Below are 15,108 nucleotides of genomic sequence, written 5' to 3' on the forward strand. Positions count from 1 at the left end.
AACAAAAACGAAACAAATAGACACTTGATGATGTGAATTGTAAAATAACATCAGAGGTTAGGTAGATAGTACTAACTAGTTCACTAGTTCTTGTGAACTAATAATTAAGTAGAAAGAAATTTTTTTCTCAGCATCTCAAGCAAGCTGAATGTGAGATGCAAGACTTGTAGTGAATTCAGAATTTTATTAGTTTGCAGTGTGAGCACATAGGATATACTAAAGGATTATTTTTGACTTTAAAACTTCATATGCTATTTAAACAGAGTAGAGGGCATATAGATTATTCAGTGATATATGAAAATATCCACCTTAACAGGTAAATATTGGGAAGATGGATTCACCCATTGAAAAGTGGAACCTAATAATTGGCAACTTGGCTTTAAAACAGGTAAGTGATACACATATTTGTTTATAGTTCTTGGGTTTTGTCTCTAAGAATGGAATAAATTTTAGTGCTCTTAAAGTCTACCATTTAATTATTTCAGGGGACCTATAACAATAATTTAGTGCTTTGAAAAAAATGATAAAGTAAATTGATACCCATGGCTTCTGAAAGTTTTATTTCTATAGAAACTGATCAGATTCTTCAAAATATGAAAAATATATAATATACAAAATACAGAATAAATACATGAAATATTTTCTACTTTGTGTGTAATAGAGCCAGAATTTGAGTTAATATCTCCATAAGTAAGTGTTTAGCACTTCAGTGCTTAGGTGTTATTTTTTTAACTCTGATTTTTTTAAAGTAAACCTTCTAATTAAACTTAGCTCTTTTTGATATGTCATTGTCAGATGTTTGTTTAAGCTGAGTTTTCTTTAATTTGTTAATGCTCTCAGTGTTACTATAAATGATCACATTAAATTGTTAATTATGTATACATGAATTATATATAGATGACCTAGTCCTTTTTAAAAATTTTTTTAAGTCTAGGATACCTTTTTCATTGAAGTATAGTCAGCTTATAACGTTTAATTTCTGGTGCACAGCATAGTGATTCATTCATACATATATATATTTCTTTTCATATTCTTTTTCATTATAGGGCATTACAAGTTATGGAATATAGTTCCTTGTGCTATACATTCGGACCTTGTTGTTTATCTATTTTGTATATAGTAGTATATACAAATCTCAAACTCCCAATTTATCCCTCCCCACTCCCTGTCCCCCCTGGTAACCATAAGTTTGTTTTCTATGTCTGTGAATGTCTCTGTTTTGTAAATAAGGTTATTTGTGTCCTTTTTTTTTTTTTTTAAGATTCCACATATAAGTGACATCATGTGGTATTTTTCTTTCTCTATCTGACTTACTTTACTTAGAATGATAATTTCCAGGTCCATCCATGTTGCGTCAAATGGCATTATTTTATTCTTTTTTAAGGCTGATAAGTTTTCTATTGTATGATATACCACAACTTTTTTATCCGGTCATATTTTGATGGGCATTTAGGTTGCTTCCGTGTCTTGGGTGTTGTAAATAGTGTATCTAGTTCCTTCCAGTCTCAGGGGAATATCTCTTTCTCTCCCACCACCCTCTCCTATCCCCAAGACACAAGACTACAGCCCCCTAACAATTCTCTAGCAAGTGTGAGCTTAGGAGATGCTCACTGATTTTAATGTTAGGTTAACTGGAAAATAATGTTGAGTTGCAGAAAAGTAATTTCATGTAATACGTTTCAAAGACAAAGAAATAAAGGAATTTTTGGAATGTAGGCTTTAAAAAAATCTATGCATCTGCTTCTAAAATCACAGGGTTAGAAATAAGAAAGTCTGGTATCTAATCTCAGCTCTAACATTAACCAGCTGTATAACCTTTGTTAACTTACTCGACCTTTCTGCACTTCATTTTCTTCTTCTTTTAAGTCGCAGTATTGCACTAGGGATGTCCGTAATCGTTTTCCTGAAACTGTAGAAGTCTATGCAGGGGTAATAACCAAAATATCTAACAAGTACACTACTATAAATTAATGTATAAATTAAAATTGAAAATATATTCCATTTTCTTCTTTAAACACCCTCTTACTGAGTAATGTGAGTTGTACTGTAGATTATTTATCAAATTATTCTAATAATTTCCATCTAGGCTTTTAATTTTTCCTTTCACTCCTATTCTCCACCCTTCCCTTGCCTTCCTGTCTCCCTGCAACTGTTGGTTAGGATGGGAGCCAGAGATGGCCGGGGAGTCACTGAATCTAGTTACCATAGCCTGAAGTCTGTATTTTTGTCCCACTCCACCAAGGATGCATGAGAAACAGGGAAGCCCACACAGGCCCATCAGGACACAGATGGTGCCACCCAGCAAGGCAGCAGCTGATTGGAGCCCACTTACCTGTGGACAAAAGCAGAGGGGAGTAAGAGAGCAAGGTCAGGTGGGGGGTGGCGGTTGTGCTCTCTCTGAAGCTTTATCTAAAAACTTGAGCTAAAACTTGTGAAGGAGTAGATCACATGGAGGGAGGAGTGGGATGGGCTCACAGCGCTCCTTTTCTAGTGACGAGCTGTGGAGGGTGGACGTAGGGAAGGATGGAAAGGACAGAGGAGGCTTGTGCTGTCATCAGCTTTCCTGACTATTAAATGGGATCCGAAGCAGATGACCTGTCATAGATTTCTTCACAGTTATACCCAGTGGCCACCTCGACCTGTCCATAAATTGTCGAATAAAGCTAAGTTCCCAATCCCAATGAAGAACCAGTACCCCATGAAGAGGATATGCCCGGTACTCACATCTGTTTAGGCCTGTGTCTCCTGTGAACCTCCCCACCTTCTCCTTAACCCAGACTTTGCTCTTCTCTTTGGTGCAATTGGACATTTCCTTTGCAGGTTCACAGAACAGGACTTCTTAATCTAAACTCTGTGTGTGTGTGTGTGTGTGCGCGCGCGTGTGCGTGCGCATGCTGTGATGTCTTCTGTAGGCTCCTTAGCTCTGTATTTTATTTCCAAGAAGTAAAAGCTCTGTGTTTTATTTCTAAGAAAAACCTTGGAATCACAGTGCTAGAATTTACATTATTAATTAATTTTATTGCTTTTACATATCATATTATTGAATAACCAGTATGAGAATGCTGAAATATCTTAGCACCCGGTATATTCAGTGATCCTTACAGCTTGAATCTCAGCTCTAAATCTGCCGTAATGAAAGATCTGGGACCAGAATCTAGGCTATCTGGTCTCGCTAGCCTGGGCTCTTCCACTGATTTACTCTGTGCCAAGATCAGACTACCTGGGTCCCTGGATTCCAGTACATGGTATGGCTTCATAAAATCTGTGATCAACCAGAAATTCTACTCAAATATTAGATGCATTTGTGTTTTTGTGGAGGGAAGGCTCAATAAAATTTTCTCCAGATTGTCAAAGGAGTCCGTGGTACAAACAGTTAAGAATCAGTGAACTAGATGATTCCTTTAGGGTTTCTTTTAGTTCTAACACTTAATGAATATGATTTTAAGAGTTCATAGTGACTTTTTAAAATTGTCTTTTTTTGCGGGGTGTGGGGATTGCTTTGTGCCACCACTGTGGAAAGCACTTTATGTATTTAATTCATTTAAATCTCAGAATAACCCTTTCATGTTCGATATTATTGGTACCATTTCTCAGATTAGGAGCGGAAGTTTTATAGCACTAATCAGGATCGTGACTATTTGTGAGGTTATTTTTTAATGTCCATCTCTCCCATTGGACAAGAGTTCTGTGAGGGCAGGAAATAAATCTGTTTTGACTGCTGTTGTAGCCTAGCACCAAGCAGACACCTTGTACATAGTAGAGTCTGAATTAATGCTTATTGGGTGGGTGAATTTAAATAACTTGGCGCAAGATTGAGTGGTATAGCCAGAAATCAAACTCTCGTCATTCGATTATAGAATCCATCTCTTGCCAGTATTGCCTCTAGAGTTAGGCTTCCGTTGTGTGGATTGAGTACTTTTCAGTCTTAAGGTTAGTGTTTTCTTCGATCTGTGGATTACACCATCAAAGTCACTTGGGGTTCTTGTTAAAAATAGATTCCTAGATGCCCTTCCATTCCTACTGCTGCCAGATTAGGGCACTTTAAGAACCCACCACCTCAGGGAATTTTAAAGCTAAAATGCAGTAGCTTCTTCAAAAGGTAAGACAGCTCAATTACCGAATAATATACTTTCTTCTGACTCAACTTGTATGCCTGTTTACAGAATCAAATAAAAATGTGTTTTGAAAATGAATAACTCAGTTGGACTCTATTTAAAACTTTTTTTTAAGGTTCAAGCAACAGTAGTTGGCTTTCTAGCAGCTGTGGCAGCAATTATTTTGGGGTGGATTCCAGAGGGAAAATACTATCTTGATCATTCCATACTTTTGTGCTCTAGCAGTGTGGCAACTGCTTTCATTGCATCTCTTCTGCAGGGTAAGTAAATCGGTAAATGCCTACCCTACAATCTTTTACTTTCTAATTACTTTTCATGTTAACTGTTTTTATTTAAATGACACTTGCTCATTAAAAAAGCAGAAAAGTTATCTATCTTTTAAAATGCCTCACTTCAGATATATCTGTATGTATTATATGTAAACCTAGCATAGAGCAAGCTTTCTGCGGTTGTCTCCCGGTCTTCAGTCCCCTGGTACAGTTCCCAGACAAGATCAGGAAAATAGGCTGGATATTCATTTACTCCTGTAAGTTAAATTAACTGAGAAACACCTTTCTGGAAATAATGCAGAGGATTTACTGAATTGTCATTCAAGTAACTAGTACTCTAGGAATTTTGAGTTTCAAAAGCAGTACCTCTGTTAAAATTTCTTAAAGTTTCAGATTTCGAATTTTTTTTTTTACTATTTCTGTGGCAATATAAGTATAACCATATGCTTAACACAGCATATTGTTGGCTATAGAGCTTTAAAGAGCCAGAAGGTTTTAAAGTTTAACTACATTATAATTTTTTTGTTGGGATGTCATTCTTAATATTGATTTATTAATATTAACTTTGCACAAGAGAACTTTTATGGAATCATAATCATAAAAACTGATTTCTTTTTATTTTATAATTGCCATTTTCTCACTTTGTATAACTAGGAAAGTTTAAAATGGAAAATTCTCATGTCAGGTGATCATACAACGAAGCTAACTTTTTTGTCTGGGTTCTGGTAATTTAGAGAATCTTATTAAAATTAAGACTTGACTTCCAAAATATTTTCAAGCATTTTATTTTAGTACATAATTATACCAGGGGTGGTTTCTTATTTCTATGTTAGAATTACTAGAATTGAATGGTGTTAACACTGGCAAAAGCAGAGTGAAGTTATGCTATTGGAAAATTAATTGCTGGTAAAACAAATGTTAAAGCATTAGCACTCTGTTTCTTTAGGCTTATTTGCTTCTGTGTTCTTTCTAATCTTGTTTCATTTAGAAATAATTATTTAAAAATTTTCAGTCTAACATATTTGTATTGCCTGGGGTTTTTAAAACCATAAAAATTCAGATTTTAAAAATACATTTGCTTAAGCCTTCTTACTTTGAATAATATATATTCTAACTTTATGATAAGTTGACCTTTATGTAGAGCAGATACTATTAACCACCTTTTGTAGGTGAGGAAACGTACTCAGGTAAGGGGACTCGTCCAGTTTCATCAGCTTGTTCACAAAAAAATCAGAATTAAAATCTGGTTCTTGCTCCCAGCTCTTTCCACTTGTCCATGAGGACAAAATAGTTGTTTTCAGCTGAAAAGATATAAATGGCATTCTGTCATAGGAGAACTTTCCACATCAATCTTAAAAGGTGCTGATTTTGAAAAAAGAATTCTATATGATCACATCTTGATTGATTATTATATAATACATTAAAAAAACTTCTATTGCCTTTTTTTTTTTAAATTTACAATAATATTATGGGGAATGTAAGTCCTTAAATTGAAAAAGCCTCCAGAATATAAGACGTGAGACAGTGAACCAAGACAAAAATTTTGCTTTTAATAATTTTGGCTTTATGGTGTAGTAGAAAAAAAAGTTAGTTACAAGCTATATGACCTTTGGCAAGAATTTAAACCTACTCTTAGTACCTCAGTTTTATTATCTATAAAATGAATACTTTAGAATAAAATCCTTTGAGTCGTTTTTCAGTCTAAAAATGCAGTGAAAATCTGGTTCTTTTCTATAGCCATATATAGGCTTGCATATTGATTTATGGTTAGCACATAAATGAACTAATCTTAAATTTTCTCTGCACTACATCCTCTTAATGTATTGGCATGAGAAAATCTGTACAATTGAGTATGGATAGAAATGCTATTTTTCTCCTGTTCCTTTGATTCAAGAATATAAAGATTTAAAAGTATAAGAACACAGTCAGATTTTCATCTTCTGTTGTTGGAGGTTCATACTCAGAAACTTTTGAGTTTAAAGAGTATCTTTTACAAAGACTTCTTCTTGTATTCTGGTCTCCAGTGTTCAAAATTTAATTACTTCTCTCTTCTTAATACTTAAACACTTTTTAATAATAAAATGAAGGAAGCATTTCTGGCTACCACTATGTAAACAAATCTGGTTTTGTTGGTGTTCTTCCCAAGTGCGATGTGTATAAAAATGACTCACCTTTCTTGACATTTCATACTTTAAGGGTTAAAATAAAATCTTTGACTTTGATATACATGAATACATTACATCTAAGGCATGCATGTTACTAAATTTGAAACTTTAGCTTTAAAATTGTAACAGTAGCTTTTCAAATCTCTAAATGCAACATTGAACTTTCCAAATCTTTTGTGATCCCCACTTGGAATTTGTTGAAAGACATTTTGCCAAGGCATTAGAGTAAAATGTTTTGTTTGCTTTAGTCAGCTTATCTAAGCAGTCTAACTGGACCTGGTATGCTGTTTGTCTAGCCTGTAAATTTCAGTATTTAGGAGGATTGATTTTCTTTAAATCATGGCACAAAAAGTAATGAGCTTTCTTTTTTCTAGGAATAATAATGGTTGGGGTTATCGTTGGTTCAAAGAAGACTGGTATAAATCCTGATAATGTTGCCACACCCATTGCTGCTAGTTTTGGCGACCTTATAACTCTTGCCATATTAGCTTGGATAAGTCAGGGTTTGTACTCCTGTCTTGGTAAGTTGACTTGAAATTAAATATAATGTGTTGTTCAGAGTCTCTTTAAGTAAGTGTTGTTGCAGCAATGTGATGAATCCATGTTGGCCTTCATCTGTGTTAGAACTGTGGTTGTAGCTGGTTAGAATAACTACTGTTTGTTGTATCCTACTATGAGTTGTCATTCTCACATATTGTCTTCTCTTCTTAGAGAGTTTAAAATTCTAGAAGATAAGGATTATCATCTCTAATTTCAGATGAGAAAGCAGGGTCGTAGAGATTACATGTGTTACCCAGTACTGGTAGGAAGGTTGAACACAGGCCTGTCATCTATGAATTCTGCCTTTTCGTCTCAATGTGCAGGCAGTGAGGAGTCAGCCCAGAGGATTTTGGTACACGTGTTGTGTTACTGTCTCAGAACATAAGGTTATGGTGGTGTTTGAAATTTAGTGATTTTTCCCCCCATCAGAAACCAATGTGGCAATTAATAACAACCACCAAAAATTCACCGTGAAAATTAACCTGAATGCTGTGTGAATTTGCAGCCATCTTATATATGTGATTCCTGTTGATAGTAAGAGAATATTTATAGACTCTAATGAATTGCTTTAATGTAAATTTATACTCTGGGACTATTGTCAGTGTAAATGAATGTCATTTGTGAACATAGGTTTAGTGCTGAAAGGTGGTTGTAGTTTCATTTTTTTTTTAGATGCCAGATTTTTAAAAAATGAAAATAGAAACCCACAGCAATACAAATAAGGTTTATAAGCCAAGCCAGAAGCAAACATTTATTCGCATACCCTCATATATTTTTATAGATTCCAGACAGATTTATGGTATACTTTGGAATAAATCTAAAGTACATTTGATTTGAAGAAGAGTCTCAGATAAATGTTTTTGAAGAAAGGGCTTTCATCTAATAAAGGCAGTCATTTTTCTACTACTTTTGGAGCTATCAAGAGAAGCTTAACTTAGTATAGACTTGGGTACTTAAATTACAATGAAGTCATTTGTAACACATTTCTCAGCTGCTTGCTAAATACCATGATGTCTCCTCATTTGAAGCCATTGAAGAATGTTGTCATAATAAATGTGACACTTGTTATAATGATTCAGACTAAATATTATGATATTCCATAAGATAAATGAGCTTTTAAGGAAAATAGTGTGTGCTCACTTGTTAAATTGTATTTTAAAAATTGCAAGTGATAAACTCTCCTTATAAAAAGCTTAATCAATCTGTCCTCTAAAGCTTCAAGTACTTTGAGTGTTACAGATGATACATTAGTAGTTTAACTAGATCAAGAAATAAAAAAGTGAAATATAATGATACCATTACATACCATAGTTTTGAAATTAATGTTTTTTTTGGTAGTGTCTTTGGTTTTGGTACCAGGGTGATGGTGGCTTCATAGGATGAGTTTGGGAGTACTCCCTCTTTTTCAGTCTTTTGGAAGAGTTTGAGAAAGATTGGTATGAGTTCTTTGTATGTTTGGTGGAATTCCCCAGTGAAGCCATCTGGTCCTGGACTTTTGTTTGTAGGGAGGTGTTTTTTTACTGCTGATTCTATTTCATTTCTAGTGATCGGTCTGTTTAAGTGGTCTATTTTTCTTGATTCATTCTTGGTGGACTGTATGTTTCCAGAAACTTCTCCATTTCTTCTGGGTTGTCCAATTTGTTTCCATATAGTTGTTCATTGAAAGATAATTTTATTATTAAATAGTACTTTGATTTTTCTAGGCCTTTACTTGTCTTCTGAAAGTTGGCTCAAAATATCGAGATGAATTATTAAAACAGTATCTTTTACGTTTCATCTGTATCATTTGTTTCCCTAAAAAGATATTTTTTAATGGGCTACTGATAGATTCCATAGTTAATTTAAAGGTGTTTCTGAAGTGTCAGTTTTGAATTTCTAAAGTGTCTGCATTATGAACACTAGGGGGCCTCATAAAACCAGCAGTTGGAAGCCTAGTTTTGGGGATATTCTGAACACAGAGATTAGGAATGGGCAGGCTTAAATTCCAAGATCCCATTCATCCTGCTGAGATGCCTAGCTCTTGGAAACAAAGTTTAATTCCTGAACTATATCAGAAACACTTAGCAGTCTTCAGAGATTAAAAAAGGATTTCATGGTGGCCATAGGCTTTGGTTATCAATAGAGGCCATGAACTGTATAGCTCTCAAAGAACTGGACATTGAGGAAAGTCTCACTTAACTCCCCACGCAGAGTTTGGGATATTTGAAAATGACTTTGTACAGCTCCCCTCGTGTCTTGTTAGCTTTGATACATGTACTAAGGCTCACTCTACATCCATTTAACCTGCTACCTTTCTCTTATTCCTGATAAAATGTGCTGATTTCTGATATCTGAAGTCAATCTGGAATTTCCTTTCTCACCTCTCCAGTTCTCCAAAAAAGGGCAGAAGAAACAAAGCTCTGTTTACTCTTACTGACTTCTGGTAGTCACTGTAAGTAGTCTTTATTACTTAGTGAACAAAGTGGAAGCTTTGGCCTGGTATTCAGGCCTCTTGGGGTCTCACCTTCTCAAGCTCCGCCAGCTCCCCCTTCTCTTGTGCTCCAGCCATACTCAGCTATTTACTGATTCACATACATGGCCTGCGATTTTTCTCTTACCTTTTTTACATCATTCCCTTCTCCTCCATGAAGGCCGGTTAGGATCCTCATTTTTCAATACTAAATTCATAGATTTCTCTAATCTTAGGGAACCTTTTTCTCCTCTGAATTCCTATAACACTTTATTGAGTCTTCTCTTTATTGATTCTTTACATTTGGCATGTCATTATAGCTTTTTATGTAAATATGATACCTGCCCTTATGAGGGTATATAAGCTTCTTATGGACAAAACTGTGTTTTTATTTTATTTTTTTGTAGTACCCCATAGTACCATATACATAGTGGATGTTAAATAAATAACACTTTACCAAATGCTTTATTCCTTTTGAAAGTTATCCAGTTAATGTGAGTAGAAGTTATTCGAGAAGTGGTATATATGCATGGAAAATGGAGGACAGTTATCCCTCTGAATGATTTTGCCACAGTATCTGTCCACTAACATAATAGATTGTAATGAAAAAATAATCCTTTCTTTTTTAAATTTTTTACTATTTTTTTAATGGAGGTACTGGGGATTGAACCCAGGACCTTGTACATGCTAAGCATACAATCTACCACTGAGCTACACCCTCTCCCTCAAAAAAAGAACCTTTCAGTGAGGACATATTATTAGGAAAATATTGGAATGGTAGAGTGCCTTAGCAGGAAATGTCTAGAAAGTAGTATCAACATAGAAAAATTAAAATGGCAACATATGCCTAGAAAATATCTATTTCAAATGAAAATAGAAGAGGAAATAGCAAGTTTAGGGAGTGTCCTAAGCTCTAGATTATGATATGCTTTGATATGACTTGGAGAGAAAATATAGTTATTTATTCATTCATATAGTAATCTTAAAACATGTAGCAATCTTTAAAAGCTCTTAAAAGGATCTAAAGTTGGGCCAGTAACTGAAATACCTGTACACTTATACAGTGATTGTTGCTTTTTCTTTCTTGTTTGCATAATTTCAATAGGATTTTAAAGACTCTTTCAGTTATTTATAACTACATGACTGTATAATCCTTGTATGTACTGATTTGAGAAATTATCAGCTTTTCTCTTTTTAGGCAAGACCTGGGAAGCAAAGTTTTTATTCATTTCTCATTCTTCAAGGTTAACTTTAAAAGATGGCTTGCAAAGCAATAAACTCTAAAAGCAATAACAGTCAGCCTTAGGTTGTTACTTCAGTCCTGTGGAGACTAACAGGGATGCCACCTGGTTATTTACAGAACATTCTAGAATATCACTGCCTTGATGTGGTGATGTGAGTAGAACCTAAAGTATCATACATTTCACTCTTCTACAAAGCTCCTCAGTGCACTGTGCCATCTTAGTTTAGAGTGATTCCTAGCAGGTCAGTTTAGTGAGAAAATTCTGATGGTTGTGTTATAAAAGGCATTTAAAGAATGTTTACAACTTTTCATGCACATCGTTTTGTTGTTTGCCCAGAAACATCTAACATAAAAATGTCACTCATAGCAGCCACATATTTCAGAAGTACTTCAGGTGAAAATAATGAATGCTATTAATGAAATTATGTAACAGTAATTGCAAAGGGCTTCCAACATTCTAATAGAAGGTGAAAGTCATGAATCAAAAAGATGGCAGTTGTGTTTGACGGTTAAGTGGAATCATAGCAATTTGAACCACTTTAGCTGTGTTAATCCTTACTGTTCTGTAGTTTACCTATATTGTGGAATCATTACTAATGTACACAGACATTTATTAGGCTTGAAATTCCACAAAGTTTTATCTATTCCTGTATTCATTTCCATTGCTGCTGTACCAAATACCACAAGCCTTGTGGCTTAAAACAACAGAAAATAATTTTCATATAGTTCTGGAGTCCAGAGTCCAAAATAAGTCAGTTATTCAGGGCTAAAGTCAAGGTGTCAGCAGGGATGGTTCCTTCTGGAGCTTTCAGGGGGAAATCCATTCCATACCTGTACCATCTTCTGGTAGCCGCCAACATTCCTTGGCTTGCAGTCACATTACTGATCTCTGCTTCTCTGGTCACATTGCTTTGTCTTCTGCAGTCAGATTCCTCTCTGCTTCCTGACTGTAAGTACACCTGTGATTACTTTAGGACTCACGCAAGTAATCCAGGATAATCTCTCTGTTTCAGAATCCTTGACTTAATCACATCTGCAAAGCCCCTTTTACCATATAAGATAACATTCACTAGTTCTAGAGATTAGGGTGTGGATGCCTTTGAGGACCATTATTCAGCTTACCACAATTCCCGTTATGATATGCCCAGAAATTAATACAAAATGTTGTTTTGACTAGGATCATTTAAATGCATTTCATTTAGAAGGAAGACACGTTTAGGTTTTGACACTAATACAGAAGTTTATGGTTGATTTTTAATCAAGCATTTTCTCTTGCTTATTGTGTCATTAGTGGTTTTCTAAAGGTAATTCTTTAATTTTATGACATATATAAAACACCAATATATCCTAAAAAGAGATATGTTTTATCTTTTACCTTCCCTTTTTGTATATTCATAATTTTCCCCTATTGGATTAGAATTTAACCAGGGAAAAGGTAGGAGGGTCCTATACAACTTAACATATAATTTAATTTATTAGGAATGGGCATTTTAGATTTGATGGGAAGTTGAAATAGAACACTTTTGCAGAAAATAATTTTAGATATTTTTATTTTATCATGGCTTTCCCATTCTTTTAATGTTAAAATTTTTATTTGGAGATAATTTTAAACTTATTGAATAATTGCAAAAATAAAATAGTACCTAAAAAATCCTGTGTACACTGTACCAATGTTCACCAAATGTTAACATTTTACCCCATATACTTCATCTTTTATTCTGTTCATCTGTCTGTATGTATATATGTATGTTCTTAGTCTTTTATAACATTAACAGTTTTTAAGAATATAGTCCCCCTCCTTTTTTTTTCATTGTTGGAATTTTTAAAAATTGAGACATAATTCACTTGCCTTATATAACTTACCTTTTAAAAGTGTACAATTCAGTATATTTTGGCATATTCATAAGATTGTGCAACTTTTTATCCCATTCCAGAACATTTTCATCACCACAAAAAGAAACCCTTAGCTGTCTTCCCCATTCAACCCTTCCTCCTTGCACTGGCAACTGTTAATCTACTTTCTGTCTCTATGGATTTGCCTATTTTAAACATTTCAAAAAAATAGAATCATATAATATGTGACCATTCATATCCAGTTTCTTTTAATTGGTATGTTTTCAAGGTTCATCTGAGCATAAATAATATTTACTTGTATGGATTAATAATATGGCTGAATAATATTCCACTGTATGGTTATATCATGTTTTGTTTATCCATTTACCATTTGATGCATATTTGGATTGCTTCTACTTTTTTGGCTATTATGAATAATGCTGCTTTGAACATTTTGTATGTGTTTTTGTGTGAATATATGTTTTCAATTCTCTTGTTATATACCTATGAGTGGAATTTCTGAATCATATAATAACTCATTAACTTTTTGAGGAACTGCTCACTTGTTATTTTTCATTTCTTTCCTGAGAAATTTTTCCCCTCTTTGAAAATTCAAGGCAGTGATTCTGAGGTTAGGATGGTGAGTGTTTTTTTCAACTTCAAATGTCCTTCCAGAGATGTAATGTTGAGAATAATTAAAAAGCTTGGCATGGTGCTCCTCTCTTGACCTGAAAATGAAATACCAAGATATCTGACTTAGCAGAATAGTTCTTTTCATTTGTTGTTAGTGGGTTTTAATGCTTTTAGTTTCCTGTTTGATTCTATGAAGAGACTGTTGGCAACATTAGTTGTTTTAGGAAGTAAGAATGCCTCCTAGTTGAAATGTTACTTATCCCTATCTGATGGTTTAGCAAGGAGAACTGGGAATCCATCCAATAAAGATTTTTTCATTTTTAAAAAAATTACAGAGAAAATGATTCTATATGTAACATTAGTCTTGTCCCTTTAAGTGGAAGAAAATATTTAAAGAATTTTGTTTTATTCTAATTATTTTGAAGATGTGGTGGCAAATCCAGACAAAGCCATGAGGATAAAATTTGGATGTTATTTTAATACTTATAGTAATTGTTCCTACGTGATTGGAATAAAAAGTTGAGTTTCTATCTAATTCAAACACCTTTAGTCATAGATGAGGAGAGCTTTAAATCTCTCAAGAAGATGAGGAAACACAAAATTCAATCAGAGATAAGAATATGAATAAGGGTTGAAGAATTTTGTGAGATGTCAGAAAAGTTTAGTAACATTTAACTTAAATCTAAGACTGCAGGCTACAAGAACTGTAAGATCAACTCTGTCTTGAAGTTATGAAGTCTCTACCCTACAAAGTAAGAATTAGAATTCTTCAGAAAAACTCAGGAATGTCCTAGCTGAAATCTCTGATAGTAATAAAACATTGATCAGCTAGAATTATATTACCAAACATGTTTTGGGGTGATGTAACTATTTCAAGAATGTGTAGGCAACTTTTTAAACATAGGGAGATTTAGAACTAAATATAAAAATATTTGAGAAGCAAATTTATGTTATGAATGGTTTTATGCTGAAGAGGCAGTACATATTTTTAACCTTTTTTTTTTGGTAGGGGGAGGAGATAATTAGGTTTACTTATTTTTAGAGGAGGTACTGGGGATTGAACCCAGGATCTCATGCATGCTAAGCATGAACTCTACCATTTGAATTATACCCTCCCCCAGTTTTTAAAGTATACTTGTTACTTAGCCCATTAGAGTAACATGTCAGTCTTAATTCCATTTTAAAATTTATAATTAATCATTTTTTCTTGTAGTTGTTAAATAGAAATATTACCAAATTTGTATGCATGGTATGAATATTTATGAAAACTGAAGACTCACCATATTTCTGTTTAATTTATTAGATTTAGAAAGATTATTTTAAGTTCTAGGAAACTTTTGTGAGAAAAGTGAAATGTCTAAAGTAAATAGAATATCTCAGTGTGTTTTCCTAAGTTTGTAAATGCAACCAAATATAATTCTGAACTTTTAAAAATAATTTTTGGTTGGATGCCAGACATTGTGAATGTAATGTTAAGTGCTTGACTTTTTTTTCCTTGCAAAGTATTGGACTTTGTTCTTGTAGGCAAGACTTTCCTAAACTCTTTCTGTAGGAAAACACAACAAGGGGAGACAATGAATAATTGTGATCAAGTAAGACAGTCTATCACAGAGAGGTATAAAAAAGTCCTGGCAGTCTGTTATCTGAGTATGTCCCAAATAGCACAGGATGTTAATAATAATGGTGATGATGATTATGATGATAGTAAGTGTTGAATAAATGTTAATTTTGTGCCTGAGCATTATTCTAATTAACTTGTGTTAATTCTCTTAAAACTTACAGTAACTCCATAAAATAGGTACTGTAATTTTTAACATTTTATAGATAAGGAAATTGAAATTTATAGAAGTTAACTTTCTTG

At 33.8% G+C, this 15,108-nt stretch overlaps 1 protein-coding gene across 6 annotated transcripts in view; it reads left to right on the forward strand.

Annotated features, from left to right (window-relative positions):
* Positions 1-15,108, forward strand: part of SLC41A2 (solute carrier family 41 member 2) — a 103,966-nt gene that overhangs the window by 44,592 nt on the left and 44,266 nt on the right. For 5 of the 6 annotated variants that reach the window (XR_012078463.1, XM_072973079.1, XM_072973077.1 and 2 more), the window contains exons 4-6: positions 317-388; positions 4,231-4,375; positions 6,924-7,070. Coding sequence is in view for 5 of the 6 variants with exons in the window: in XM_072973079.1 (XP_072829180.1) it covers positions 317-388; positions 4,231-4,375; positions 6,924-7,070 (364 nt within the window). In the remaining variant the exon portion in view is untranslated. The remainder of the gene's footprint in view (positions 1-316; positions 389-4,230; positions 4,376-6,923; positions 7,071-15,108) is intronic. The other variant, XM_072973081.1, reaches the window with a different exon arrangement.

This window comes from Vicugna pacos, chromosome 12, assembly GCF_048564905.1.
Source record: "Vicugna pacos chromosome 12, VicPac4, whole genome shotgun sequence".
Taxonomy (NCBI): Eukaryota; Metazoa; Chordata; class Mammalia; order Artiodactyla; family Camelidae; genus Vicugna; species Vicugna pacos.